This window comes from Rutilus rutilus (assembly GCF_951802725.1).
Source record: "Rutilus rutilus genome assembly, chromosome: 19".
NCBI lineage: Eukaryota > Metazoa > Chordata > Actinopteri > Cypriniformes > Leuciscidae > Rutilus > Rutilus rutilus.
In genome coordinates, this window is record NC_140232.1 from 26,529,338 (window position 1) to 26,554,552 (window position 25,215).

The 25,215-nt window shown below is 36.4% G+C and overlaps 4 protein-coding genes across 7 annotated transcripts; 2 read left to right on the forward strand and 2 right to left on the reverse strand.

The window, feature by feature from the left end:
- Window positions 1-418: 418 nt before the first annotated feature.
- On the reverse strand, window positions 419-10,844 carry ercc8 (excision repair cross-complementation group 8). 2 transcript variants are annotated; one of them, XM_084388555.1, is made up of 12 exons: window positions 10,518-10,844; window positions 9,983-10,078; window positions 9,737-9,838; window positions 9,493-9,616; window positions 8,382-8,463; window positions 7,051-7,119; window positions 6,135-6,201; window positions 4,593-4,696; window positions 2,398-2,522; window positions 2,002-2,199; window positions 1,764-1,859; window positions 419-540 (listed from the first exon to the last, which is right to left on the reverse strand). In XM_084388555.1, the coding sequence occupies exons 1-12, from the start codon at window positions 10,592-10,594 to the stop codon at window positions 478-480; spliced, it is 1,203 nt and encodes a 400-aa protein (XP_084244681.1). In that variant the 5' UTR covers window positions 10,595-10,844; the 3' UTR covers window positions 419-477. The 2 variants fall into 2 exon arrangements, with proteins under 2 accessions (XP_084244681.1, XP_084244680.1); XM_084388554.1 differs by having other exon boundaries at window positions 7,051-7,143.
- Window positions 10,845-10,896: 52 nt separating this feature from the next.
- ndufaf2 (NADH:ubiquinone oxidoreductase complex assembly factor 2) lies at window positions 10,897-12,914 on the forward strand. Its single transcript, XM_084388565.1, has 4 exons — window positions 10,897-11,122; window positions 11,407-11,496; window positions 11,801-11,841; window positions 12,025-12,914. Exons 1-4 carry the CDS (start codon window positions 11,008-11,010, stop codon window positions 12,268-12,270), a joined length of 492 nt encoding a protein of 163 aa, XP_084244691.1. The 5' UTR covers window positions 10,897-11,007; the 3' UTR covers window positions 12,271-12,914.
- A 95-nt stretch (window positions 12,915-13,009) lies between these two features.
- smim15 (small integral membrane protein 15) lies at window positions 13,010-14,154 on the reverse strand. 2 transcript variants are annotated; one of them, XM_084388568.1, is made up of 2 exons: window positions 14,092-14,154; window positions 13,010-13,614 (listed from the first exon to the last, which is right to left on the reverse strand). In XM_084388568.1, exon 2 carries the CDS (start codon window positions 13,583-13,585, stop codon window positions 13,361-13,363), a length of 225 nt encoding a protein of 74 aa, XP_084244694.1. In that variant the 5' UTR covers window positions 13,586-13,614; window positions 14,092-14,154; the 3' UTR covers window positions 13,010-13,360. The 2 variants fall into 2 exon arrangements, with proteins under 2 accessions (XP_084244694.1, XP_084244693.1); XM_084388567.1 differs by having other exon boundaries at window positions 14,069-14,146.
- A 447-nt stretch (window positions 14,155-14,601) lies between these two features.
- Window positions 14,602-24,779, forward strand: depdc1a (DEP domain containing 1a). Of its 2 annotated transcripts, XM_084388521.1 has the most exons (12): window positions 14,602-14,854; window positions 15,338-15,603; window positions 15,705-15,837; window positions 15,918-16,039; window positions 17,252-17,382; window positions 17,479-17,526; window positions 17,765-17,902; window positions 18,815-19,699; window positions 20,551-20,723; window positions 20,836-21,009; window positions 21,525-21,704; window positions 23,728-24,779. In XM_084388521.1, the coding sequence occupies exons 1-12, from the start codon at window positions 14,807-14,809 to the stop codon at window positions 23,869-23,871; spliced, it is 2,442 nt and encodes an 813-aa protein (XP_084244647.1). In that variant the 5' UTR covers window positions 14,602-14,806; the 3' UTR covers window positions 23,872-24,779. The 2 variants fall into 2 exon arrangements, with proteins under 2 accessions (XP_084244647.1, XP_084244648.1); XM_084388522.1 differs by lacking the exon at window positions 18,815-19,699.
- Window positions 24,780-25,215: the final 436 nt, after the last annotated feature.

The window sequence follows — 25,215 nt, forward strand, 5'->3', positions numbered from 1 at the left end:
TTGTAAGGACAAGTATGGAGTCAAATAATTATGACAATTAATGATGCCACAATAATGATTTATAAAATGTCCCAATAGTTCCTTCACAGTAAAAATTATATAGTCAGCATGAATGTTTTATCTTACTACATTCATTGTTTAATTAATAAACACACAAAAAGAAACTGTTCATTGATCATCACACAAAAGTAAAGTAAAAACAAACATGTTTATCATAATCACAAAACATACTTTTTACACCAAACCATTGGTTCTAATGATATGAGAACTTGTAGTTCAAGTCAAGTTGAAAGGCAAATCAGCAGGTGTCAACCAATGGAAATACTTGACACCCATGAGACTTTTTATGTACAGTGACTTTATAGGCACTGATTGATTGCAGTATGCAACTGTATACAAAAGCACTTTGACTCTGAAGGAATGTACATAGTGGTTTATTTGGATAATAAAAAACAGGTTGCTGGTTTCCTTGCTCGGTCAGCCTTCATCACTGCTCCAGGCATCTTCAAAAGCAGGATTGACGGCAGCTTGTGTTCCACCCTGTGAAAATATGCATTCAGAAACATTTGAACATCATAAAAAAGTCACCATGAATTCAAAATGGACAATTCTTGTTTTTTATGGAATATTGCAGTATTTATTATAAATTGTTTATCCGTGGACATCAATTAGTTGTTTTTTTTATCATATGCCCTCATAATCTTAAATCAAAATATCGTCCCCTCCCTCCTGTAGTGACATTTCTTCTCTTCTCTGGTGACGAGTACCGGCGCAAGGGCGGAACAACCTGTTACTCGCATGAGATCACATCAATATCAAACCAGGGATGGACAAAATCAAGTCCTGCCCTACATTTTTTCTTGTTTGAGAAGCCTTTTCACACAGATATTCGTCACAATGGAGAAGAAAAGACAGTTGCAACTTCCGTTTCATGCCGAATTTAAGCCTACATGATTCAGTGATGTTTGATTACTGTTTAACTTTAGATGATACAGCCAGGGCACAACAATAAGAGCATGTGGTGCATTATCACTATATTGTATGTTCACTGATTTGCACATATTCAAATGCCTTTCAAATATTTGGTTTTATATATTTCTGATTGAAACCAGAATGGGCTGAAAAAAAATTATATATATATACACACATGGAATTATAGCCGATAATTTCCAGCTATAAGTGCGAATTAAAAACCTAGTGATTTATTTTTCCAAAATGTTTTTTTGTGTGACACATTGGTAAAATGAATCTTTTCCACAAAACAAAATGTATATCACTAAGCCATGCTAATAGCCAAGTATGTATCAGTGATGCGCAATGCAATTCCTTAAACGTATGCCAGATTATCTACCAGAAAAACTGGTAGAGCAGGATGTTAAACTCAGCACCTGCTAAACTACAAGCCATCAAGACGCGCTACTCAAGCTAATCTGTACATCTCATGTAGACCATGACTGACAGTAGCCGCATCTGAATATATGCCATAATGGGCATAGTGTTTGTCAGGTTATCTGATCTTATCTATTGGCTGGGGAACGTGAGCAAGGTAAGAAAATGTTTACGAGAGCACAAATATAGATTCACTTTCTGCCCCACCTAGTCCAAACCTGCAGATCTGTAAAGATAAAAACACCTGATCCACAGGACATTGTAGTAGTCGCTAAAGCGCACCATTAACTGAATCAACCTAATCTTTTCTGAAATCTGGACAAGAGTAAAAAAATAATAATTTTGTATTAAAAAAATATGTCTTAAAAGTTTACCCGTTTAGAGTTGGTTTCTTCATCCTCAATGTCAGGCTGTCTTAGCACTGGGACCCAGGCCAGGATGTTACAGTCTTTACCTCCACTGTACAGCTCCTAATGATGCACAAATGAGTCTATGAGTCAATTCAAATCTCATTAAATGATTGTGAGAACACTGATTTTACTTCCTGGTTTCAGTTTGTTGTCTGATTAGTAAAGACTCAATTACTAAGCAAATAATCAGGAACAACATTACCTGATAATCTGGGTGGAACTCACAGCAGTCTACATTATTATAATGTCCTCTCAACATAGTGATCAGCTCTCCCGAGTGAAGCCCGTACACCGCTACCGAAGTGCCACACGGCACAAACACAAACTCCGGACTGCAGCCCCTCGATACGGTAAACTTGAGGCCTTTGCGGCTCTCGTTGACGACTTTTCCATAATTCACCTGTTGATGAGAATTAAGGATTTCTGAACAGCTCCATGAATTAAAATGAAAAACGTGATCTGTGTGAATGGCCCCTAATTACTTCTGCTGCATGAACACCAGCTCAAAATATAGTTTTTGACATAATTTTTTACAAAACAGATATTAGGAATTAATTCTAAAGTGTAAAGTCTTCAAACATCCCTAAGAGCTACTCACTAATGTGTTTTCCCCTGTGGCACTATTCCACAGGCGCATTCGATCATCTGTACCAGTAGTGAGGAGATGGAGTCCGTCAGCTGTGAAGCACAATCCATTTGCTCGCCCATTGTGTGCTGTATTCACTGGAAGAAAAGTAGAATTTTATATTAAAGATTGTTACATTATATACAGTTACATATATTCAGTACAGTGCAAAAGTCTTAGGCACGTTAGTATTTTCACAAAAATGGTTTTAAGCCAGTTATTTATATCTTTTGCTGTATTGTGTCAGTAGGAAATATCAGTTTTCATTTCCAAACATTTATTTTGCTGTTAATTGTAATAATCCAGTGAGATTTTTGTATGCACGAAGAGTCTGACAACAGCTCCACACAGAGATCTGATCTCACCATCGTCGAGTCCATCTGGGATAACATGACGAAACAGAAAAAACTGAGAAAGACTAAATCCAGAAGAACTGTGGAAACGTCTCCAAGACATATGAAGAAACCTGCCTTCAAAATACAAGTACTGTGAAAAGTTTTAGGCACTTGTGTAAAAATGCTGTAAAGTGAGGATTCTTTAAAAAAATAAATGTCATAAATAGATACGTTTTATTTATCAATTAACTTCTATTAACTAAATCAAATTAATATTTGGTGTGACCAGCCTTTGCGTTTAAAACAGCTTTTGTACAGGTACACTTGCACATTGTTGTTCAGGTAGCTTTGCAGGAAGGTTTTGTTGTAAAGTTTTTCTTTCTTCAAAGCAGACCAGGAGACGTTGGGATCACGTTCAAACAGAAGAGTTTCTTTATTTGAGCGCGGCTGCGGTTTCGTCCAACATAATCTGACTGAGGGCACTTTACATGGTATCTTATAGGCAATTCAGTGGGCTGTCCTTAAAGGTGCTGACTTTACACACAGACTTAGGGCTGACCACTACATCTAATCATCTAAAGACAATAGAGGCAATTACCCCCAACTGAGCTCCCCAAATGGTATAAACACAAATGGTCACGAGAACTAAGACTATGTAACATTCACACACAGTTCAACTCTTAGTTGGAAGATCAAAGACTAACAAAACCCCTGACTATTACAATGTTTAGACAGCTGACTTACAGCTGACTTCTAATCAGTAAATTGATGCCATCATGTTCACCTTGAATGCCCAATACAGTGTAGTTCACCTTAGTGTTTCATGTGATATTATAAAGCATGTAGGATCAGCAGATCTTAAACATATTCTTAAATTTGAATCCTTCAGTTTCTTCATATGTCTTGGAGACGTTGCCGCAGTTCTTCTGGATTTAGTCTTTCTCAGTTTTTTTCCTGTCTTTCATGTAAACACAGACAGACTTGATGATGGTGATATCAGATCTCTGTGTGGAGCAGTTGTCAGACTCATTTTGCATACAAAAATCTCGCTGGATTATTACAATTAATGGCTAAAGGAATGTTTGGAAATGTAAAAAGATAAAAAAATTATAGATATAAAACACTGACTTTAAACCATTTTTTTGCGAAAATTCTAACATGCCTAAGACTTTTGCACAGTACTATATATATATAAATAAATAAACATACTGTATGTGTATACCTATATATAAAAAAAAATTTATACCATATATAGTATAATATTAATTGTCAAATATTGCATAATATTGAAATATTATAATATTATATTATATAATAATAATCCTACCACATTATTATGGTAAATTAACAGTTATGTATTATATATATATAATTTATACAGTTTCTTCTGTGACAGAAGAGGATTAAAAATTGTAAGTATAACGAGGGTGATTACAGACAAGTTTATAAAGTATATAAACAGCTCTTGTCTGATGCAGAAATATGAGCTTTCAGCATCTTTTACACACAGAAATTATTGCTCACATTCATTTCTGCTTGCTGCACTCAGCACTATGGAAAGTGTCTGGTATCTCTGAAGAACTTATCATCTAAACTTACATATCACTTTTTATACACTCTTTAAGTACCAATATTCCTGTCATGCATAAATGCATTTTTTAGAATGCACATGATAAAACAAATATTTTCAGTAAACTACCTCTCAAATGTTTTTCAGTTCAAATGTACCTGATTACAACACACTGCAGTTAATTTTCCAGAGTATCGTGTAAATATTAAATCACAATTATCCTCATCATGAAGCTTGATGAAACATGCTAAGTGTGATTTCACCTGCTTCAGATGAGGCCTTGGATTTGTCCCCATTGTGTTGGTCCAAAGTAAAAAGACTCCCCGAGGCTCTTCTCACATCCCAGACGCGGACCCTGCTGTCAGTGCTGACAGGGAAATCCATTGCACAAGAGTTACTAGCAATAATGCAAGATGAACACGAAAAAATCTCTTATAGATGGTCAGATCAGATTTAGAACTGGCCTTTAAACCAGTAAGATTCCTCTGTTCAGGTAATGCAAACATTATTCATCATTCCTATGCAATTCTTAAAGCTGCAGTCCGTAGTTTTTCCTCATTGTCGCCATCTCTGTTCGAAATCTGCAATTGCAGTTATTCGCGGAATTATCAACTTTACGTGGGTTGTGCCTCGGCACGGCACAGCGCGGATGAATCCAATGTTTTGAGGAGAATGTGCGGCTGTCAGTCACCGCGCCGGTGTGGATACTGTCATTCGCAATCACAGATTCTACTTTTTGGAAGTATGACAACATAAGAATTTTCACCGGAAAATCATCTGCACAAGTAAGTAAGTTCAGACCAACTAAGGGAAAAAAAGCATTGCAGTAAACCGTGCTTATTAAATCTAACGATCGCTTATCATATCACGTCAAACCGTGCAAATTATACTTTGTTCTCAAATTGTTAACGTTAACAACATCAGCATTGCGTGACTACATTGAATGCCCTTCTGATATTATCCTTGTTTTCGCATGGGCCCGGTTGCAGTCTCTTTTTTCCTGTAGCCACTCCGAAGTCCGAAGTCTTTTGGTTGTCTAATCACCGAAGTTGTCACTGGTGATTGTCGTTTGAATCTTTCTGGATCCGCCATCAAAATGATAAGTTTTATTAAATCAAGTGATGTGAGAAAATAAATCTCCACCTCCAACATCCTCACACGCAACATAGCCTACTAGCCGAGACACCTTCTTTATGTGTACAGATGTGACGTAATGACGCAAAGACATGCTCGAATTTCCCGTGGAAATCCACCAGTACCACTGGATTTAAAAACATTATTACAAGCTTACCGTTTTGAATTGAGCTAAGGCAGGCAGATAGTTTTGAACACTGGCTGGTTATGTACTTGCAACAATTTTTATTTTGGATCATTTTTAACCCAAAAAAGTTACGGACTGCAGCTTTAAATAGGCAATATTTAGCAATCTCATTTGGGAAATGGGATATGGTAAGAAAAAACAAAATAGATGCCAAAATGCCTGGATTTCTTCCAACAATCTTTTATTTTTCATGGAACTTCATGTGCTAGAGATTCTTGGATCAGATTTTGAGCTAGTTTTCTGCAGTTTACTAGTAAAATAGATTTTCAGCCTATATTCTTAATTGTTTTCCAGGCAGGAAGGACAGTTTCAAAAGAATATAGAACAACTAAAATATATAAAGGCATCAAATGACTGAAGAATTCACAACTGATTAAAAAAAACAGCATCAAATAACACAGGATGTGGCTGTTTCTTGTTATGGTACTCCTCAGTCAAAGAAAGGTGAGTGCATTAACATTTGTGCAGGTGTGGAAGTGCTTACCTGGCAGTGGCCAGGATGTGCTCATATCGTGGAGACCATCTCACTGAGAGGATCTCGCCCCTGTGGCCTGCCAGGGAAAACTTGTTTCATGATAAACTGATATAACTCTGAAAGTTAATACACACTACCATTCAAAAGTTTGGGTTCAGTAAGATTTTTTTTAATACTTTTATTCAGCAAGGGTGAATTAAATTAATCAAAAGTGACGGTAAAGAAATGTATAATGTCACAAAAAAAATTCTATTCATCAAAGAATCCTGAAAAAAAGTATCATGGTTTCCTCAAAAACATTAAACAGCACAACTGTGTTCAACATTTATAATAAGAAATGTTTCTTGAGCAACAAATCAGCATATTAGAATGAATTTTGAAGGATCATGTGACACAGATCCACTTGTGGTATCTGAGATGACCAGAAAAATCTGACAAAATTCCAAGGCAAAATAACTACTAATATGGTCAGGATTCAATAACCCATGTCTGCTCAAAATAGATTATAGAGTCTTTGGCTTTTAACGTCCCCCTGCAGTCAATAATTTAATCCCTTAAAACTCATCTTTGATCACCAAAATGACATATTTAAAAAAAAAATCCTTGAAAAACAAAATTCTTCATGCCTTAAAATAGCTTGAATTCAACTCTACACCCTTGCCTCATTTCGTATACGCGGTTCTATGAAATATGCAAATTAGCCCTGCCTCCACTCACTCACACCAGCTCAGAGATCCACTCGTTGACCTGATTGGTTACAAGGTAGTTGGTGACATCAGAAACACCAGCGATTTCAAACCGCCATTTTGAGACTGTCTTTGGTTCACTGCAGTTTTTAAGGAGAAAATACTCTTATGAATTTGCACATGGTAAAATATCCCTCCACCAGGGCTGTCTCCGTTCAGAAACAACAGGCATTACTCACCCTGTAGGATGTGGATGCGCGACCCAGACTTCAGATCACAAAGCTGCACTTTAGGGTCTTTGGTACCAACTGCCAACACAGAGTACAATAGAGCTAAGTGAGAAGAATAACAAAACAGCTCAGACACACTGTTGTTGTAGGAGTTTAGAGCCCATGTGTTAGGGGCCAAACACATTAAACACAAATCTTATATCTTACAAATTGCCTGGCTGTATAAAAACTTTGTTTGCAAGAAGAATTGCCTGATGTGAACCATTCATCAAACAAAAGAGATCTAACACCCAAGATTAATAATTGTTTACTTAAAGGGATAGTTCACCCAAAAATGAAAATTCTGTCATCATTTACTCACCCTCAGGTTGTCCCAAACCTGTATGAGTTTCTTTGTTCTGCTGAACACAAAGGAAGATATTTGGAAGAATGTTTGTAATCAAATAGATCTCGGTCCCCATTGACTTCCATAGTAGGAAAAAATATATACTTAGAACAAAGAAACTCATACAGGTTTGGAACAACCTGAGGGTGAGTAAACGATGATAGAATTTTCATTTATGGGTGAACTATCCCTTTAAATAAAGTTGCACAATTCCATAAAAAACTTGACGTCACACTTGATGTAATTTATCTTGCAATTAATTACTCTGTAAGATAATTCAGAGAAGGAAAAAAAAAAAAAAAAAGATCACATGTGATATAAAAGTACGTGTGACAGCAGATTCCAACTTATGATAAATATGAGATTATAGAAAAGATTGTATTGATTAACTGGATATTTAAACCCAGCATATAAACAATAACATTTTACTGCTTACTGTACTATGGAAGATTATTAAGAAAAAGATTCCCTAAAATCAGCATGTTTTTTTTCTTTCTGAAAAGATAGAGGCGGGGGAAATTATGAGTTCATTGAAAAAGACAAAGAATGTGTGACAGAAAAAAAGAGACTGAGACAAAGGGGCATTGAGGTGTTCATAACCTGTCGGTCCTGATTAAGAAACGAGTGCCTGGATTCCTCACCTCTCATTTTTAAAGCAGGAAATGTTTAGCTGTCTACCCATTGAGCAATAATGATGATTAAGATCCTTCATATTCTTCCACTTTAACCAAAAGTATATTCTAGAGCAGATATGAGGATCCATATCTCTCTTTTTTTTTAAGGCCATCTGCAGATGTACAAGCTTTGATGTACTACTCTAAAGCTCTAGGAACTCTAGATTATTAATTGCTGATTAAAATAAAGATACAACAGAAAGACATCAAAGAGTAATGAGTGCTCAGAAGTTTAAAAGAACAGCCACATGCAGAAGGGTTGGTTTGGTCAGAGAACACACCTGCTACAAGACTGTGCTTCCTGGCTACAGGAGACATGTGATGACAGTAGACATTACCATCAAACTGGAACTCCTCAGCTGGCTGAACAAAACACAATCAATCAATCAATCAAACAATCAATCAATAAATAGAACCTAATGTAAAGTTTACGATTTTAAGGAAATGCACAAATATACGCCCATGTTAGATGTGCTTAATGGCACAATATGTACGTTTTTTGGATTAAAATATTAAAAAACCACTAGAACAATGTTATACATTTAGTTGACTTGTGTACTTACATTATCCCAAATGTTTCCAACAATGTTTAAATCTAGAGAAATCAGCTATTTTACCCACGAGTAACATGTTTGTACCCAAAAAGTAAATCAGACAACACCATTTTGTCAAGTGACTAAATTAGCATAAGCAAAAAGACCTTTAATTGTTGCAACAGTAATACAGCTTTTTTTCCACCATGTTTTAAAATGAACTGCATGCCATTTAGCAACACAAGTCATCCAGTGTCTCATACCAGCCACCAAGTAACGTTAACGTTAATGAAGTAACGTAATGTGAATTTAAGTGATCAAATGTAACTGCAACAAAGTTCAAGTTCAGGAAAGAAGGAGGTGAACGTTAAATGTAACTTTAATTGTAAAATATGCATAAACAACTAAATAAAAGTCCCTGAGTCCCGTCAGATTGCTTTCCATTGGCTGTGGAGGTGAAGATGGAGATGGAGGTGTCATAATTTCACGCTCATTCATGGCGTAATCAACCTACGCCCTTGTTATTGTTTTGACTAAGCAACCTCTCCCTGCTGTGCCTTTAAGGGAGCACTTAGAAAGCATTGAATGTTGCTTGGGCACCATTCTTGTGTGTCAGTTACAATGCAAATACCAGATGCAAGGCCAATAGATAAGGGACATTTGACACCACAGAGCCTGTATTTAAGCAGACTGGTAGTTCCACAATGGCTTGCGGCTTTCAGTTGTTAGACATTTTTGAAAAAAACTATGGGAGCTAATGAATGCAGACCAGAAGTACATTAACCCAAAAAAGAAGAGAAAGAAGTCAATGAGTGATCATTGTGAGAAATGTGGTTTTGGTTGAAGGACGAACACGCACCTTCAGAGTTTCTGTGTCCCAAACTTTCATGGTTTTGTCAAATGAGCTGGACACAAACATACCGGTGTCATGCGGGTACCACTGCACCGTTTCAACGCTGAATTTATGCACATGCCGACTGGACCTTCACAGAAAACAGTGAAAGTCACACATAACCTGACAACATATCTTATCAATCAGAAAATATCATACTGCCATCTTGTGGTCACCGGATCACTGTGAAAGAGAAGGGAGCCATACTGACCTGCCCACTGTGCAGACTGTTTTGCAAGAGTATTGAAGCTTCTTGCTGTTGTTTTCCAAGTCATAGATCACTATTACACCATCAGATCCACCCGATAACATGCTGGAATGCAAAACGGGCCAGTGAATTACTGTATTTACTTTATGGGGTCATCACAAGAAAATGGAGTATTAAGAGCATATCAATGTAATATGTGAATTCTATGATTGCAGAATTCTAGTATTCTTGAACGAGGAGTACACTTACTATCTTCCATCAATAACCTCAATGTCCAGGGTGTTAATTCCATTGCCATGGACACGAGCCACATCTCTGTTGTGGTTTAACTCCAGACTAAGCACCCTAAAGACGCAGAAAGGAAGAGAGAGGTAAGTTGTGCCACTTTTTAAATAATTTGATTTGACATAACATTCGTGTTATGAATTTCAAAAAGTTTTAGCAAAAAAAATTGCTGACAAAAAATGCTGTTTGCTAGAATTCTCCCCTCAACGTTGATGATGATACAGAATGTAACACAAGAACAAATTATGGTTAGTACATTATAGCATTACACAATACCTAAAAAACTATGTTATGAACAATGTTTGAACATTTTCTGAACTTTACAAAATTTTAATATTTTATTTAACTGTTTATTTAGATCTTTTAATTGTATTAATTAATTAATTTATTGTTTATTTTGTTTATACAAATGTAACGTACCACATCTATATTTGTAGAACCAATACAAATCTCCAAGAAGCATCCCCGTAAATATGAATAAAAATATATATATTATTACCTTCGTGTGGACTCTGCACGTCTCAGACGAATAGGGTCGTCAAGCCCCGACTGCCTGGCATAAAGAAAACTCAGCATCTTTGTAGAGACATCGAGCTTTTGTTTATTTATGTATTGTATGGTATGTTGTCAGAGTGAATGAACTATATCCGAAATCTGTTTACAGTCTTTAACCCTAGCTTTAGAGCGGTGATTATTAAACATGTAGAATCGCGTTTTAAAACGGAACAAATTCATTCTGTACAACACACTAAATGTAATATGATCTATTTCAGCTTTTAGTTGTGCATTTTGTTGGTTAGGGGGCAGCCATGTTGTGACGTACTACAACCGGCTACAACGCATACTCTGATTGGCCTGAGCGGGCGCAAGGGCCAATCACATGACAGCATTATTGCTGCGTAGTTGTAACCCGACGGCTCAGTGAAGTGAATTCGTCTGCGTGTGCAATAGGAGAGAATATATATTGACATTTCACATATCTTATAGTGATGAGCCGTATTAGCTCTCTGTTGCGAAGAACATTTGGAGTGGTAAAAGAGCATATCGGCACAGATCATTTAGGAAATAAATATTACTTCATACCCGAGCAGAAGTCATGGACAGGTAGGTCATGCATAAGACTTTGACTTGATGATCATATAATTATGTTTATAAACTATTATTATTAAGAATCATAGATGTATTATCTAAATATTTCAAATTAACCTCTTTAAATACATTGAAATATAGTAAACTGTAGCCATTCTGTACAACAAAACCCAACCAACCTCTTTTCTTGGCCATTGGTTATAGCAAACTTATCTCGTTCTCTCTTTTTTTTTTTTATTTGGTGGTTTAAATTAACCAAATACACTGATCTCATCCCGATTCTTCCTTGTCTTTTTCAGGACGGATCATGCGGCCAAGGCGCCTTGTAGAAGCAGCAAATCCAAAAGAGTTTGAGTACCTGGAAGGAAGCATTCCTTCTGAATGGGATGGTAATAGAGAGTCAGTCATGAACCTGACTGTAAACAAATATATATAAAAAAATATGATAATGTGAACCTAATATTCAAATCCATATTTATATTCTATTCTGTATTAACTGTCTAAATTAAAATTATGAACTGTTTGTTTTTATAAAAATTGGACACAGTAATGAAGATATTTTATATAATTAGATATTTTAGCATGTTGTACTTCAATATCTAAATGTTTTATACCATGTTATCATCAAATGATCTATTAACTTAGCTCCTTATTTAACAAATCAATATTTCTTATCTTTTCTGTTTCTTTTAGCTTGGATCAGAGGCAGGCGGAAGCAGCCACCTACTATAGAGGTATTATTTCTAATTATATCAAGAAAGCCACTCAGAATATAAACTAAAATCTAAAAAAAAAAACAGAAATGTTTTACATTTTATTTTTATTATATCATAAAATGATCATTTCTATACCTAGAATGATGTAATAAAGTCATCACTTTAAGTGTTATGTTAACACATGTGTCTTGCCCTCTACAGGAGTTGCTAAAGAATGAACATTACAGGGAGCAGATCAAAATCAAAGCTGTAGAGTCAGGGGAGAGGGATAAAGCCCTGCAGACCAAAGAGTACGAGGAAGGTCTGGTGGCCCAGCCTGTTCAGACTCAGGTCAAAGGTCATGCTTCTGCCACACAGTTTGGGCAGACTGAAATCAGTGAGGACCCCATAAGCACTGCCAACACATTTCAGCCAGGGTCCTGGACACCTCCAGGAACCAAAAAATAGGATTTTATAAAACCCTTACTTGCCATCTTCAAGTCAATTTTCAGTTTAAATGAATTAGTAGTTGTGCTTGTTTTCATTCTTGACAAATATTCAGTACTGGTTTCCTGGAGGCAATTGAGAAACATTGCATGTAATGATTTAGCATAATTGAAATGGATTGCACTCAGGATTTTCAAAATCAAATCACCAAATGTAGAACATTTTGTGCATTGTTTAATTGAAATGACATTTCAGAAGTACTTTTGAACAGTCTATGCATATGGAAAACTTTATATCATTACAGAGACTATTGTAAAAATATTACAGTGTTGTAGATTTCCTTTGCACTTTATTTATAAAGTAGGTAAATAAAAGTCGCCGCTGCAGTTGATCTCAAATTATTATGTCCTGTCAAAATATTATGTTTAAACACCTTATTTTTAGCATAAGAGTGGGCGTGGCTACTGCAAGGCTTCTGGTGTCAACTGCTTTCAGTTATTTTAGTACATTGTGCTGCTTGATGTTTCAAACTGGTATTTGCTATCATATTACTTGTATTCTATAACATAATTTATTAGCGGAATCATAAACCCACTGGTTAGTAGCTAAAATAGTTTTACAGTTTTCTGCACTTTGTTATTCTTCTAGTTATTTACCTATAGTGGCTGAGTCAAAAACACATTAGGAAATAGGTGTAAAAAAATAAGGTGTATAAGATTCAAGAATACTGTAGTGATCGCACAGACAGTTTGAGTCAAACTTCATATTAAGAATTTTCTTTATTATTAAAAAAATCAATTTAAGTGATTTGTGGATTCAACTTCAACCCAGTAAAAAAATGGAATGCAGAGTACTGCACAATAGTGGATAGCACAATAATGCAGTGCATTTTCCACTGTAGTGATGATATCCTGGAAAAGTACTGCAGTCCTGCTATTGAGATCACTCAATCAACCCTCCCATTATATGTTCCCAGCATCCCACTAAGGGTTTACTAAGGCTTCCTTCAAGGCCAGTCTTGCTCCAGGTCCCATAAGAACTGTCCAGGGTTAAGAGAAGAGCAATATATCAGGGGGATGGACTATTATATTGACCCCTCTCTGTCCCAAGCTCAATCCTTCTTGGCTCTCTTGGCTTTGGCAATGTTCTCTTGTCGTTTTTGTTTCTTCTTCTGCTCACGTTCCTTGGCCTCTATCATCTTAGCGAGTTTCCATGATAACAGGGCGCTGGCGATAAACAGAGGGGTCAAAGCCAGGATAACCGTGGTGAGAAAGCCATAAGGATCTTTGGCTGCCCACTCCACCACATATTCTGCCCAAGCTTTGATATCAATCATCGTCCTCGGACCGTCTTCAGCAGCAGATCCTAGGAAGAGAGAGTTGTGAAATCAAATGACATCACTAGAAGATGCAGGAAGTATAAACAATTTTAAACCATATTCTAAAGTTTACATTGTAGTTCAGACTGAGTGCCAATATAGCTGCAATTGTCTTTTATGCTTATATTGACTCATTATATTGTTAGCTATCTAGTTTATCAAGCAAATGTTTTTAGAGTAAATATCTATGCTTGTTAATTATGTACAATAAATATATGATTTTATCACTTGATACAATGGTAACACCAGTTAAGAGTTACAGTTCTCTAACGAAGTTTGATAAGCAGCACTGACAGCTATAAGCTAGCAACACAAAGCTTATAGCGACTCTTCAGCACCATCAATATTGAATGAAAATCATACAATAATAACTTTGTGTACATATCAGTATATAGAGCATGATGAGCAGTGTGATCATTTTAAACAAAGACGATCACCCACCAGATAAACCGTTCTATATTTACCGAGCAGTTATTAGTTGGTAACTCTCGCCGGACGCCGGAAACACCTAAAAGCAGTAAAAGCGGAAGTGAAACTCTTAACTTTTGTTTGCACTGCAGTTTGGGAATTGTAGTCATTCCCCCTCACGTCCTCTGAGAACGTATGTGACTGAAAAGGAAACCGTGAACCCAAAAGTAATAACTACAAAACGTTTAAATATTTCCAAATATAGGTAAATTATAATTTTAATTTTATTTCACCATTATTTACCATTGATATTTTATCGCTGTGAACTTCTCTGTATTTGTATTTGTTTTCCATACATGTTGTGTTGTATATATTCCCGTAGAGCATGCAATGGTCATTAAAAATACATAGTGTTGTGAATTAACTTTTTTTGATCGTTTCTTTTAAATAAAAAGTTCATCATAATTCAAACCAATATTTTGACAGCCAAAGCCGTCATAAAAAAACAACCAATGGCTGTCGCCATATCAATCATGTGACCAAACATACCATCCAATCATGATCGTCGAGACGTTCGCGTCGTAATTTCAAACGTGTGCGAGGATCCAAACAACCTCGGATTATCTATAGCCAGCGACTTTGCCTGTCGATATATTCATCTTATTAAATATAACCTACGAGCGCCTTCAATAAATCAAAAGTAAACTCGCCCGTATATGTAGGAATAATGAAAACGGCTGTATAGGCTGTGGATACATCGTGTTCTTTTCAATGAGTTCTCACATCGTCACCCCAGGTCCATACAGGGCCACTAAACTGGTGAGTCTCTTTGCCTTATTTGGTCAAAATGACAGCGGTGATGTTATCAGAATCAGCTTTTATTGCCAAGTACAACTTGTACAAGGAATTTGTCGTGGTGCATAAAAATAATAAATAAAAACAAGGAATAAAAATAGACATCTATTGGTAACGTTACTTGTTAGCTCTAAAAGTGCTTTGTTTATTATTGGGTGTTTCTTCATCTTAAAAAACGAGCAGATTTGTTTGGTATATGAAGTTCGCATTAAAACTATTTAAAATGCCTTCATTTATTTTTCCTGTTTATGTATATTTAATACTAATTGTTTATGCATTTTAAACAAAAAAAAAAGTGACAGTTATAAACTTAGAGAATAATTTTCTCCTGTAAAGCTCAGTTGTTGTTGTTTGTTTGTCTTGGACTGTCTGTTAGACATTTGGTTTTGAATAAACTGATTGTAAGCTCTTCATGTGACATTATTAACTTATCTGTTTATTTCCCAGTGGAATGAAGTGACCAAGCTTTTCCGGGCAGGGATGCCTTTGAAGAAGCACAGGCAGCACTTGAGGGTTTACTCGAGCTGCTTCACCGCATCAGCAGCTGTGGACTGGTTACATGAACTCTTGAAGAACAACAGCAATTTCGGACCTGAGGTCACCCGGCAGCAGACAATCCAGCTGTTGAAAAAGTTTTTGAAGAACCATGTTATTGAGGATGTGAAGGGTAGATGGGGCATGGAAGACCTGGAGGACAACAGCCAGCTTTACAGGTATGATAAAGTGGATCTTTTAATAAAGTTTGACTTTGAAAGAATTTGAATGAAAAATTTAGAGAGAAGCATAATGTTTTCTGGTTTGCAATGCGTTTCAGGTTTCCATCTTCATCTCCACTGAAGCCTATTCCTAACCATGCCCCTGTTTTAAGGAAAAAGAGCATGTCTATGATGGACAGGGAGAGTTTCTTCAAATTCAGAGGGTCTAAGAAATTTGACAAAGAAATATTGGTAAGTATTGTTGCTCCAAATGTGTTGTCAATGAGAAATTTCATTTCAGATGTGTAATATCCACTTGCTATTTCACACAGGAAAATGTGGATCCAGAAACTCAAGAATCTCAAATGGAATCATCCTCGGGTGATACTGAACGCTGCAGGGAGCTCACAGAGGAGGACATTCAAGTGATCTGGAAGAATGTGACACTTACACAGTAAGCCGGCCTCCCCCCACACCATGTGTCACATGTAGTTTGTATGCGTTGAAGTTTGCAGCTTTGCACCTGAAGCACTTCCTGTTTGCAGTCGCTTACAAAGAAGTGAGGTCACTAACGGTAATACTTTGATATATTGTTTGGTTTTAAATGACTGCAATGGCATTTACATGGCACATAAATATATTTAAAATAATTCTTTGGTACATGTCCAGAAATTACATATACACTGCCGTTCTAAAATTTGGGGTCAGTAGAATCTCTTTTTTAAAAAGAGAGAGAGATATAATACTTTTATTCATGCATTAAATTATGGAAGCTTGTTTTTGCCACAGAATAAAAAAAAAATGTAAATGATAATTGCAACTTGATCTCGCAATTCTTACTTTTTCCCCCCACAATTGCAAGAAATAAACTCGCAAAGATTTATAAGGTCAGAATTGCGGGATATAAACTTTCAATTGTGAGAAAGAAAGTCAGAATTGCGAGATATAAACTCTATTTTTTCTTGCAATTGTGAGTTTGAGATGTACAGAATTGTGAGATATAAACTCGCAATTGCGAGTAAAAAAAAGTCAAATTATGAGGGGGGAAAATTGTGAGTTATGCAGTTCTAACAAAAAAAAAAGTCAGAATTGCGAGATGTAATGTTGCATTTGCTAGAAAAAAAGTCTGAATTATGAGAGAAAAAGTCACAATTACCTTTTTATTTTTGTCAGAGGCAGAATCAAGCTTACATATTAAATTGATCAACAATGACAGTGTAACATTTCTGTATCAAAGAAATGTTGCTCTGTTGAACTTTTATATTCATCAAAGAATTCTGAATAAAATGCATCACGGTTTCCACAAAACTATTAAGCAGAACGACTGTTTTCAGTATAGATAATAATAAAAAGAAATATTATTGTTTTTACTGTATTTTCTATCAAATAAGTGCAGCCTTGTTGAGCATTTCTTTTAAACATTAAAAATGGTAGCACAGTACTTTTTTGTAAGTGCACTGCTTGCTTGTTTTTGAAGTGATTTATATAAGATTTATCTAAATTCAGAATGATTAACAATAGTGTCAAATTGTGAAGGCTGAAGCTATATTGTCTTTTTTGCAGAATTGCATATGTCTGTTTTATTTGAGGGTGTATGACACAGATGACCCCAAATCATAATCAATATGATGTTCTACATGAATTTGATCATCTTTTGAATGCTCAGTTTGCAGAAGTTGGTGGGATCAGGGTCTCTTGAAGATGTTTTGGATCCAGCGCAAGTCAATCCTCAGTTCATAATGGATAATATGACCAAAGTCAATAAACATGGAGTCGTTTCGTTGGAAGATAAGACAGGTAGGCTTGATATGTGTCATTTCAGTCTAAAAAACATGGCAAACATCAGATTTTCACATTCTGATTATTTTCTCTTATTTTGTCCCCCCTCCGTAGAAGATTTACCGCACTGGGTTTTGTCTGCCATGAAATGTCTTGCAAACTGTAAGTTCTGTTACATGTGAAATGAAATGAGACAACTGAAATAAGTATTTAAAAATATTAGATCACATTCATATTGTGGCATGTCATGGCATTTATAAGAACAAATATATATATATATATATATATATATATATATATACACACACACACACACACACACACACACATATATACATAGGTATTTTAATGGTTTAATTGATTTTATAATAATGCTTTATTTTCCATCCAATTCATCAAGGGCCAAAGTATGACTCAAACCAGTCATCTTACCCAGGATTTGAGCGGGATGTGTTTAAAACAGTCTCTGACTACTTCTATGGTCTTTCTCAGCCACTGCTTACTTTTCAGTACTATGAACTCTTTGTCAACATCCTAGGTATGTATGAAGCACACGTTTGGTTGTTTTCCCCACAAAAGAAGAGACACATGTTTTGTCTTCGAGTCCCATTAGTCATTACAACAGAAAATATGTTTGCTTTGATTATTAAATTACATGTACGCTACTTTTCAAAAATGTGGGGTCAGTTAGATAATTTTTTTGGAAGATGATTATTTTATTCATGCATTAAATTGATCAAAAGTGACAGTGTAAAATTTCAAATAAATGCTTTTTTTTTCTTTTCTTTTTTTTTTTTTTAAATGCATCATGGTTTCCACAAAACTATGAACTGTTTTTTACATTGATAATATAATAAATGTTTCTTGAGGACCAAATCGGCATATTAGAAAAATGTGACTGAAGACTGGAGCAATGATGCAGAAAATTCAGCTTTGCCATCACAGTAATAAATGGCATTTTAAAATACAGTATATTGGAAAAGAAAGCAGTTATTTTTAATTGTAATAATATTTCATAATTCTGTATTTTTGATCAAATAAATGCAGCCCTTGTTGAGCATAAGAGACTTCTTTCAAACATGAAAAAAAAATCTTACCAACCCTAAACTTTTAAACGGTAGTGTAACCTTTTTACAGTTTACTTAAGTATGGGTCAATGTGTCATTTGAGAATCAGGCTTGGGTTGTTTTAATACTCACATGTCATCTTCTCTGGGAAATGCCTCCTAAAGGATTACTTAAACCTTTTGGCTGTGGGTCTTATTTTATAAAATATTGATGAAACAATTTGTAGAGTCACACAAAGCCATTTCTACTGACTGCACTGCTTTTGTGGTGTCAGACGATGTTGAAAACTAACCCTGTCTGCTCTGTTTTAAATGTCTCACCTCGTTCTTAAGTCTTTGCCTGCCTGTTTGTTGTTTATGTTCTGTTGTCTGGTCCTTTGCTAGTTATGTGTGGCTACATCACGACACCTAAAACTCAAAGTGGAAAGCGTAAAAGCCAGGAGGAACCCAACTGTCCACATCCAGCCAAAACCGCTGTGAATGCAGCCAACCTGTTTAAATCGACTGAATGCCTCCTGCTGAGCTTAATAAGAAAGGAGGCCTTTGATGAAGCAGATTCGCCCATGAAGGAAGTTTTCAGTTCAAAAGCAGAGACTAAGTTAGAAACCCATAGAGCGCAGCTGCCCGTTTTTAGGGGTAGAAGGGCCAGCGATGGAGACGGGCTGGACGGTAGCTATCTAGAAATTCCTCAGGCTCAGAAAGCAGAAGTCCCAAATGGGAGGCTTCGGTCCAGAAGTTGCTCTCTGGAGGGAATCATTGATAAATGTTCAAAGAACAGACTTTTCAGATCATCTGAAAGCCTACAGTCCTGCAGCAGCGACAAATCATCCTCTCAAACTGATTCTCCAGTAGACCCAAACCTCAAATTTGAGCTTCAAGATTCTTCAGTGTCCAAAAACCCTTGTGTTCAAAATTTCAGCAACGACACAAGCTCCCAACTCCCTTCACAATCACATCTTCGTCGAACCAACCAGAGGCCCGCCAGGGCCCGGCCCAGAAGCATCGGTAACTTGCTTGACATAGAGGAGAATAGAGAAATGTCTGCTAGCAGCTTTAGCATCCACGCTCCAGTGGCTGAAATTACCATGAGACCAGATTTCACATCCAGCATTGGCCTTAGAGGTCCTGGTTTGCACAGTTTGCATGGAAGTTGCATGGATGTTAGGGCAGGTCCGAGCATTAGCAGGCGCTGTCAGAGCTCTCTGGACCTGAGCAAACCTGCTCCCGCTCGGCCCCCTTCGGCCCTGTTAAAACGCCACCCTGAGAAAAGTAAGAGCATGTGCAAAGCACTCATGAGCTTCTCTGTTTGTGATTGAGCATGTGTTTGCTGTGCCTGCCAGACTAACTAATTCTTAAAGGGACAGTTCACCCAAAAATGTAAATTCTGTTGTGATTACTCACCCACATGTCTTTCTTTTTGGCGTGGAATTCAAAGGAGATACTTGAGAGGAAAACGAAGCTACTCTTTTTATTTTCTTACTAAGTATCTCCTCCTTGTTTTTATTTTGGGGTGAACTATCACTTTAATGCTAACTAATTCTATAGCACACTTTGGCTACTAATGCATACTTTTGTTACATTATACAATTTTTTTTTTTTTTTTTTTTTTTGTGCTCATTTTGGGATAAAAAGTCACGGTAGACAGGTGTAATGTATATATATAAACTTAAAACATATGGGTAACAGCTCCTAACCTCCTACAGATCCTACCTCTATGTAAGTAGATTATTTAATTGATAACATTTAATTTCAATTTGTGTTTAGTACTTACTGCTTTAAAATAGCAAAATATAAAAAAATGTAACTTCAGTTTTAATGACCCATTTAATGGAATCAGTGGGATGTTTTAGTTAACATGTTTAACTGAAATGTAAAATATATTATGTTTTAAAATAATGCAGTCATATATATGTGTGTGTGTGTATGTAATACACACATCACTAGTCACCGTAATAGAATTCCTTAGAAATTCCAAGTAAATGCAATTTATGTGTTTGATTTGATTACATGATGTTTAAGCTGATGTGCATGATGTTCATTTTGTTTGTATTTAAGTTATAGGCTGGTAAGTTCTGTGCTGTGGTTTATTTCGGTTACATATGGGTCACATCACATTCCAGGTTTATTGCAGCCTTCATTGGAGCGAGTGGCCATCGAGGCCCTGCAGCTCTGCACATTACTCCTGCCTCCCGCCAGTCGCCGCAAACTACAGCTACTCTTGCGAATGCTCTCGCGCATGAGCCAGAACGTGGACATGCCGCGGCTGCATGACATCATTGGAACACGGACTCTGGTCAGAAAGAGTCCAAAAACCTTTTTATCATCATACTCTCATTCACATTAAAGCAAATACATGGTTTTATTGTTCTTTTGTGCTCATTCTTATGTCGTGTATGTGTGTGCAGTTGGTGCAGACGTTCTCTAGGTGTGTCTTAAGTTGTGAGGAGGTGGGTGACCTGGACGAGCTCTTGGCTACAAGGCTGTTATCGTTTCTCATGGATCACCATCAGGAAGTCCTGCAGGTGCCTGCGTACCTGCGCAATGCTGTGGAAGATCACATCAACTATCTCAAATCACTGGTGAGTCCTGACAAAAATGAAACATCACTGAACTTACTTAAGCTGGACTGTGACGCTATTTTCTTCTGGAAACAAACTTTGTTGCATTATTATCTCTACAATACAGATTTTCAAAACAGCTTTACAAAGTACAGCAATCTTGATGTCACAGTCTGTGATGGCAAAGCTGATTTTTCAGCATCATTACTCCAGTCCTCAGTGTCACATGATCCTTTAGAAATCATTCTAATATACTGATTTGCTGCTCAAGAAACACTTCTTTCTATTATCAGTGTTAAAAACAGTTGTGCTTCTTAATGATGATAAAATATTGATAAAATCAAAGAATTTTTGTTTGTATTGGAATGGACTTACAATAGATGTCTTTAGGGCCATTGTATTGGAGGAATTAAACAGAATGTTAAATTGTATTTAAACCAGATTATTCCTGGTAAGAGATGCCTCTGTTTATTCATTAATTTTGTTCATTTGTTGTTCTTCCCCTCACATTCATTTGCATGCGCTCCTGATCTCAGACCACATGCGTAGGCCCTGGTGTTGCCATGCCGACATACTCATTCTGCAGGCAGATCAGCACTCAGGAGTTTGAAGAGCAGAAACTGTCTGTGTCCCAAGCTGCTCTTGCTGACCTCCTGGAAAATATTATAAAGGACAAGACCATGTCTGTAAAAGAGAAGAAAAAGAAGCTAAAACTGGTATTTATTTACTGAACTTCTCATATGTCACAAATTTAGTGCAGTAAGCAATTTCTGAGAAACACGGTTGATATTTGAAAACAACCCAAACAAACACACCCCTCCCTTCATTGCTCCGCCCCCAAAATGTACAAACATGCAATGCAAGATTATGCAAAATAATGCTAGAAAGGCTGCGTCCGAAATCGCATACTGTCTTGAGAAGGTACTTATTTTGAATAAGTAATTACTTCACGATTGTTAAAAAAAAAGTATGTTCTATATTGTATGAGTGTGTGTAGTGTGACTGTAATCCGGACGTACTACATTTGCCATGTTGTCATTATCATGTGACCTACCAGCGTCAGTTGCGTCACTTCACTGCCATTCATAAATCCTCTCCTGTGGCCTCATGGGATAGTAAAGTGAGCATCGTATGCGCACTTCAGAATCTCAACGAAAGAAGTAGGTCATCCGGGTACTTGTTTCTAGGGCTGGACCCGAATATTCGTTTGGTGGGTTGGTTATTCGATGTGAAAATTTGACATTCGAATATTCATTTTGCTTTTTTCTTTTTTTTGCACACCTGGCATCCCCCTCGAAACGGTTTTCATTCGCGCTTGAATATGTTCAACACTATAAAATCTGACTAAATACAATACTTTTTTTTACAATTATCTTATTTAGCCTAGCCATTTTTAATAGGATGGACAGTTGAAGGAACCCAACCTCGTTATACTTAATAAATATATTTGCTTCTTCTTGGCCTACTAAAGTGTTCCTGCAACGGGAGTATTCTCTGGCTAGAGCACAGAACAGCGGAGTTTGTATGGACAGAAGCATGCCTGAGCTGCGTTGCTTTGACATTGTGGAAAGTAGAATAATAGAAACAAAATGTATTAAGCTTTTTACCCGTTACTATCATTCTAAATTAATCTCGTTTTTAATTTAACTTAATTTAGTTTTTCTTTATTTAAATTTCGTTTTTTCTTTATTTAAATTTCGTTTTTCTTTATTTAAATCTACCCTTTACTGTGTCAGTAATTTGTTAGTCAGAAAAATATTAGACTACCTTATTAAAAGTATTGCTTACGTTAACAGACCTGTGTGTGTGTGTGTGTTACCTGCGAGTGTATTTACTTTGTGTTGTTCATGAGGAAGATGTGTTTAATATCACTAGTGCAGTGTCTGTTCTCGGAGCATAAGCCCTGCCCGTGTGAGGTGCACCGCTTCCCGCTCGCATTGTTATGTAGTTTTTTTTAAAGTTTATTAATTCTGAACGTGTCGCGTCTCTATCTATATTGCACCAAATGCGACACTGCACTCCCTTGTGAAGTCGATTGGATGAACGGTTCTCGAAATAATCAAAATGCAAACGGACAGACAGACACATATTAGAGAATACTGCCTTTGTTAGAGAGAAGAATATGTTCAGCCCCCTCTCTCCGAAGCTTCGAATATTCGATGTTCATTACTACCGAAGCTTCGAAGCTCAAAAAATGGTATTCGGACCAGCCCTACTTTTTTCCTACTCTTTTATGAGTACTGTGAATTCGGACATACTTTTTCTTTTGTCACATACTGTTTTCGCCTACTATATAGTAGGGAAGTATGTGTTTTTTTCAGACGCAGCCAATAACACTCAAAACTGTCCTGTTACTATAGCTAACATTACAACAACAGTATATCTGGGTTCTGTGAAGCAGCAAAACCAATGTTACTCGCATATGGAACAGTAACAATGTAACGTCGGCACAACCTCATATCCCTTCTTTTTCTGGTGATATTCCTCTGACATTTTTTTTTGTATGTGTGTGTCTCTCGGCCATCTCTCTTTCTAGTCTTTCTTCAACTCATCCTCTTGCTCACTCTCTCTCCTCCCCCATTGCGAGGGGACACGCCCCCTACTGCTGATTGGCTGCAAGTGTTGTGGTGCTCGGTTTCTCAGAAATTGCTTCCTGCACCTTTGTATGTTAATCATAGTCACTGTATGTTAATTTTATTACGCCCTAAAAGCAAATAAACTTTTTGTTGTTGTTCTCAGTTTCAGAAGGAATATCCTGACATCTACTTGAGACGTTTTCCCACAACAGAGAGTGAAGCTCAGCTTTTTGCAGATAAACCAAAGATAAAACCGCCAATGCTGTTAAGCATCAAGAGACCAAAAACCTTCAGTATTCGAAACTGAATACCTCTTAAAAACCTCATGAATGAATGATATTTTGGGAGTCTGAGTTTAAAGAACTTTAGCTGATCTTTTGCCGTAACATTGGATCGCATCAGTGTGATCTGAACTGTAACTTAAATTGAAGTGTTGTTTTTAAGTGTCTTGTGGTTTTTCTCTCCCGTGAAGTGACTTTTAATGGTCTTTTCCCCCTTGTTTTAATACAGATGTCAGTTTTAATGTTATTTATTTAAGGTGTGTGATTTGTTGTAAGTTATTGGGAGCTTTCAGTCATTCGTATTGTAGTAGTACGTACAAAACTCAGAGAACCCACAGCAAATAAACAGCTTGACATACTGTTTACATGGAGTCTCCTTTAAACAAAATGAAGATTTTCTTTTTACAATTAGTCTTGTAACATTGTTTATGCTTCAGTTTTAGTCTCTTGTTTTTCTATTATCACCTTTTGTGTGTCTTCAGGTGTTTTCAATATTCAGGTTGCACGGAAAATGTTTACTCAGACTTCTAAAGACTAACAACAGTTTTCTGTGTGATGTGGGAGTTCCTGGCTATTAAGCTAGTATGGGCTAATTTGCACTGTTTTTCATCTCAAAATTGGCTAACGTGTTATTTCTTTTATTTTCTTTCTAGTCTGTAATGTACTCATATTTGCTTATTTTTGTCTTGTATTGGTGTGAATGGATCATCTGACACTCAAGTCACTGTACTCAGTTTCAGTTGCTTGTGTATGAAGAATGAAAGCCTAAATTTGGATAGAGATTGATTTATCTGTGTCATCATATAGGCCTAGTTTTACTGGGCATAAGTGAGCCAAATCGATTGTTTTATGTTATTACTTTATTCTGTCACCCTAAATACTTTTGTGTAAAACTGTTCCTGATCTATGCAATAAACTTTTAAACTAAGCATTATTTTCTTTGTGTGATATTTGATGTTTTTTTTTATTTTTTATTATTGAATAATTGCCAGTATTTTAAAGATATTAACATTTATGCATGTCATTTTAGTCTCTGATTTGTTAGGACATGAGTGCTGCATTGTGGACCTTCATCTGTATTCACATCCAGTCTCCTTTTATGAGTGACATGGTGCCCAGAAACCATCCAGGGAAGTAAACAAAGAAAATGCGATGAATGAAATGCCTCTTCACATGCCACATTCCTATGTCTTTTGTTAGACTACAGACAATTGGCAACTTCTTGTATAGTAGATTGTATCGTTATTTAGGCTACACTTTATTTTAAGGTGATGTAGTTACATGTACTTACTCAAATAAGTTATAATATTAATTAACTACATGTACTTACTATAGGGTTTGGTTTAGGGTTGGTAACTGTTATTACTATA

Coding starts and splice junctions, on each gene's coding strand:
- ercc8 (XM_084388554.1), bottom strand. CDS start 10,594: ATGCTGAGTTTTCTTTATGCCAGGCAGTCGGGGCTTGACGACCCTATT. Junction 9,617..9,736: donor ACAGTCTGCACAGTGGGCAG/GTCAGTATGGCT, acceptor TTTTCTGTGAAG/GTCCAGTCGGCATGTGCATA. Junction 1,860..2,001: donor AGTTCCACCCAGATTATCAG/GTAATGTTGTTC, acceptor GTGCATCATTAG/GAGCTGTACAGTGGAGGTAA.
- ndufaf2 (XM_084388565.1), top strand. CDS start 11,008: ATGAGCCGTATTAGCTCTCTGTTGCGAAGAACATTTGGAGTGGTAAAA. Junction 11,123..11,406: donor CGAGCAGAAGTCATGGACAG/GTAGGTCATGCA, acceptor TGTCTTTTTCAG/GACGGATCATGCGGCCAAGG. Junction 11,497..11,800: donor CATTCCTTCTGAATGGGATG/GTAATAGAGAGT, acceptor TGTTTCTTTTAG/CTTGGATCAGAGGCAGGCGG.
- smim15 (XM_084388568.1), bottom strand. CDS start 13,585: ATGATTGATATCAAAGCTTGGGCAGAATATGTGGTGGAGTGGGCAGCC.
- depdc1a (XM_084388521.1), top strand. CDS start 14,807: ATGAGTTCTCACATCGTCACCCCAGGTCCATACAGGGCCACTAAACTG. Junction 16,040..17,251: donor AAGAATGTGACACTTACACA/GTAAGCCGGCCT, acceptor TTGAATGCTCAG/TTTGCAGAAGTTGGTGGGAT. Junction 17,527..17,764: donor CATGAAATGTCTTGCAAACT/GTAAGTTCTGTT, acceptor CAATTCATCAAG/GGCCAAAGTATGACTCAAAC.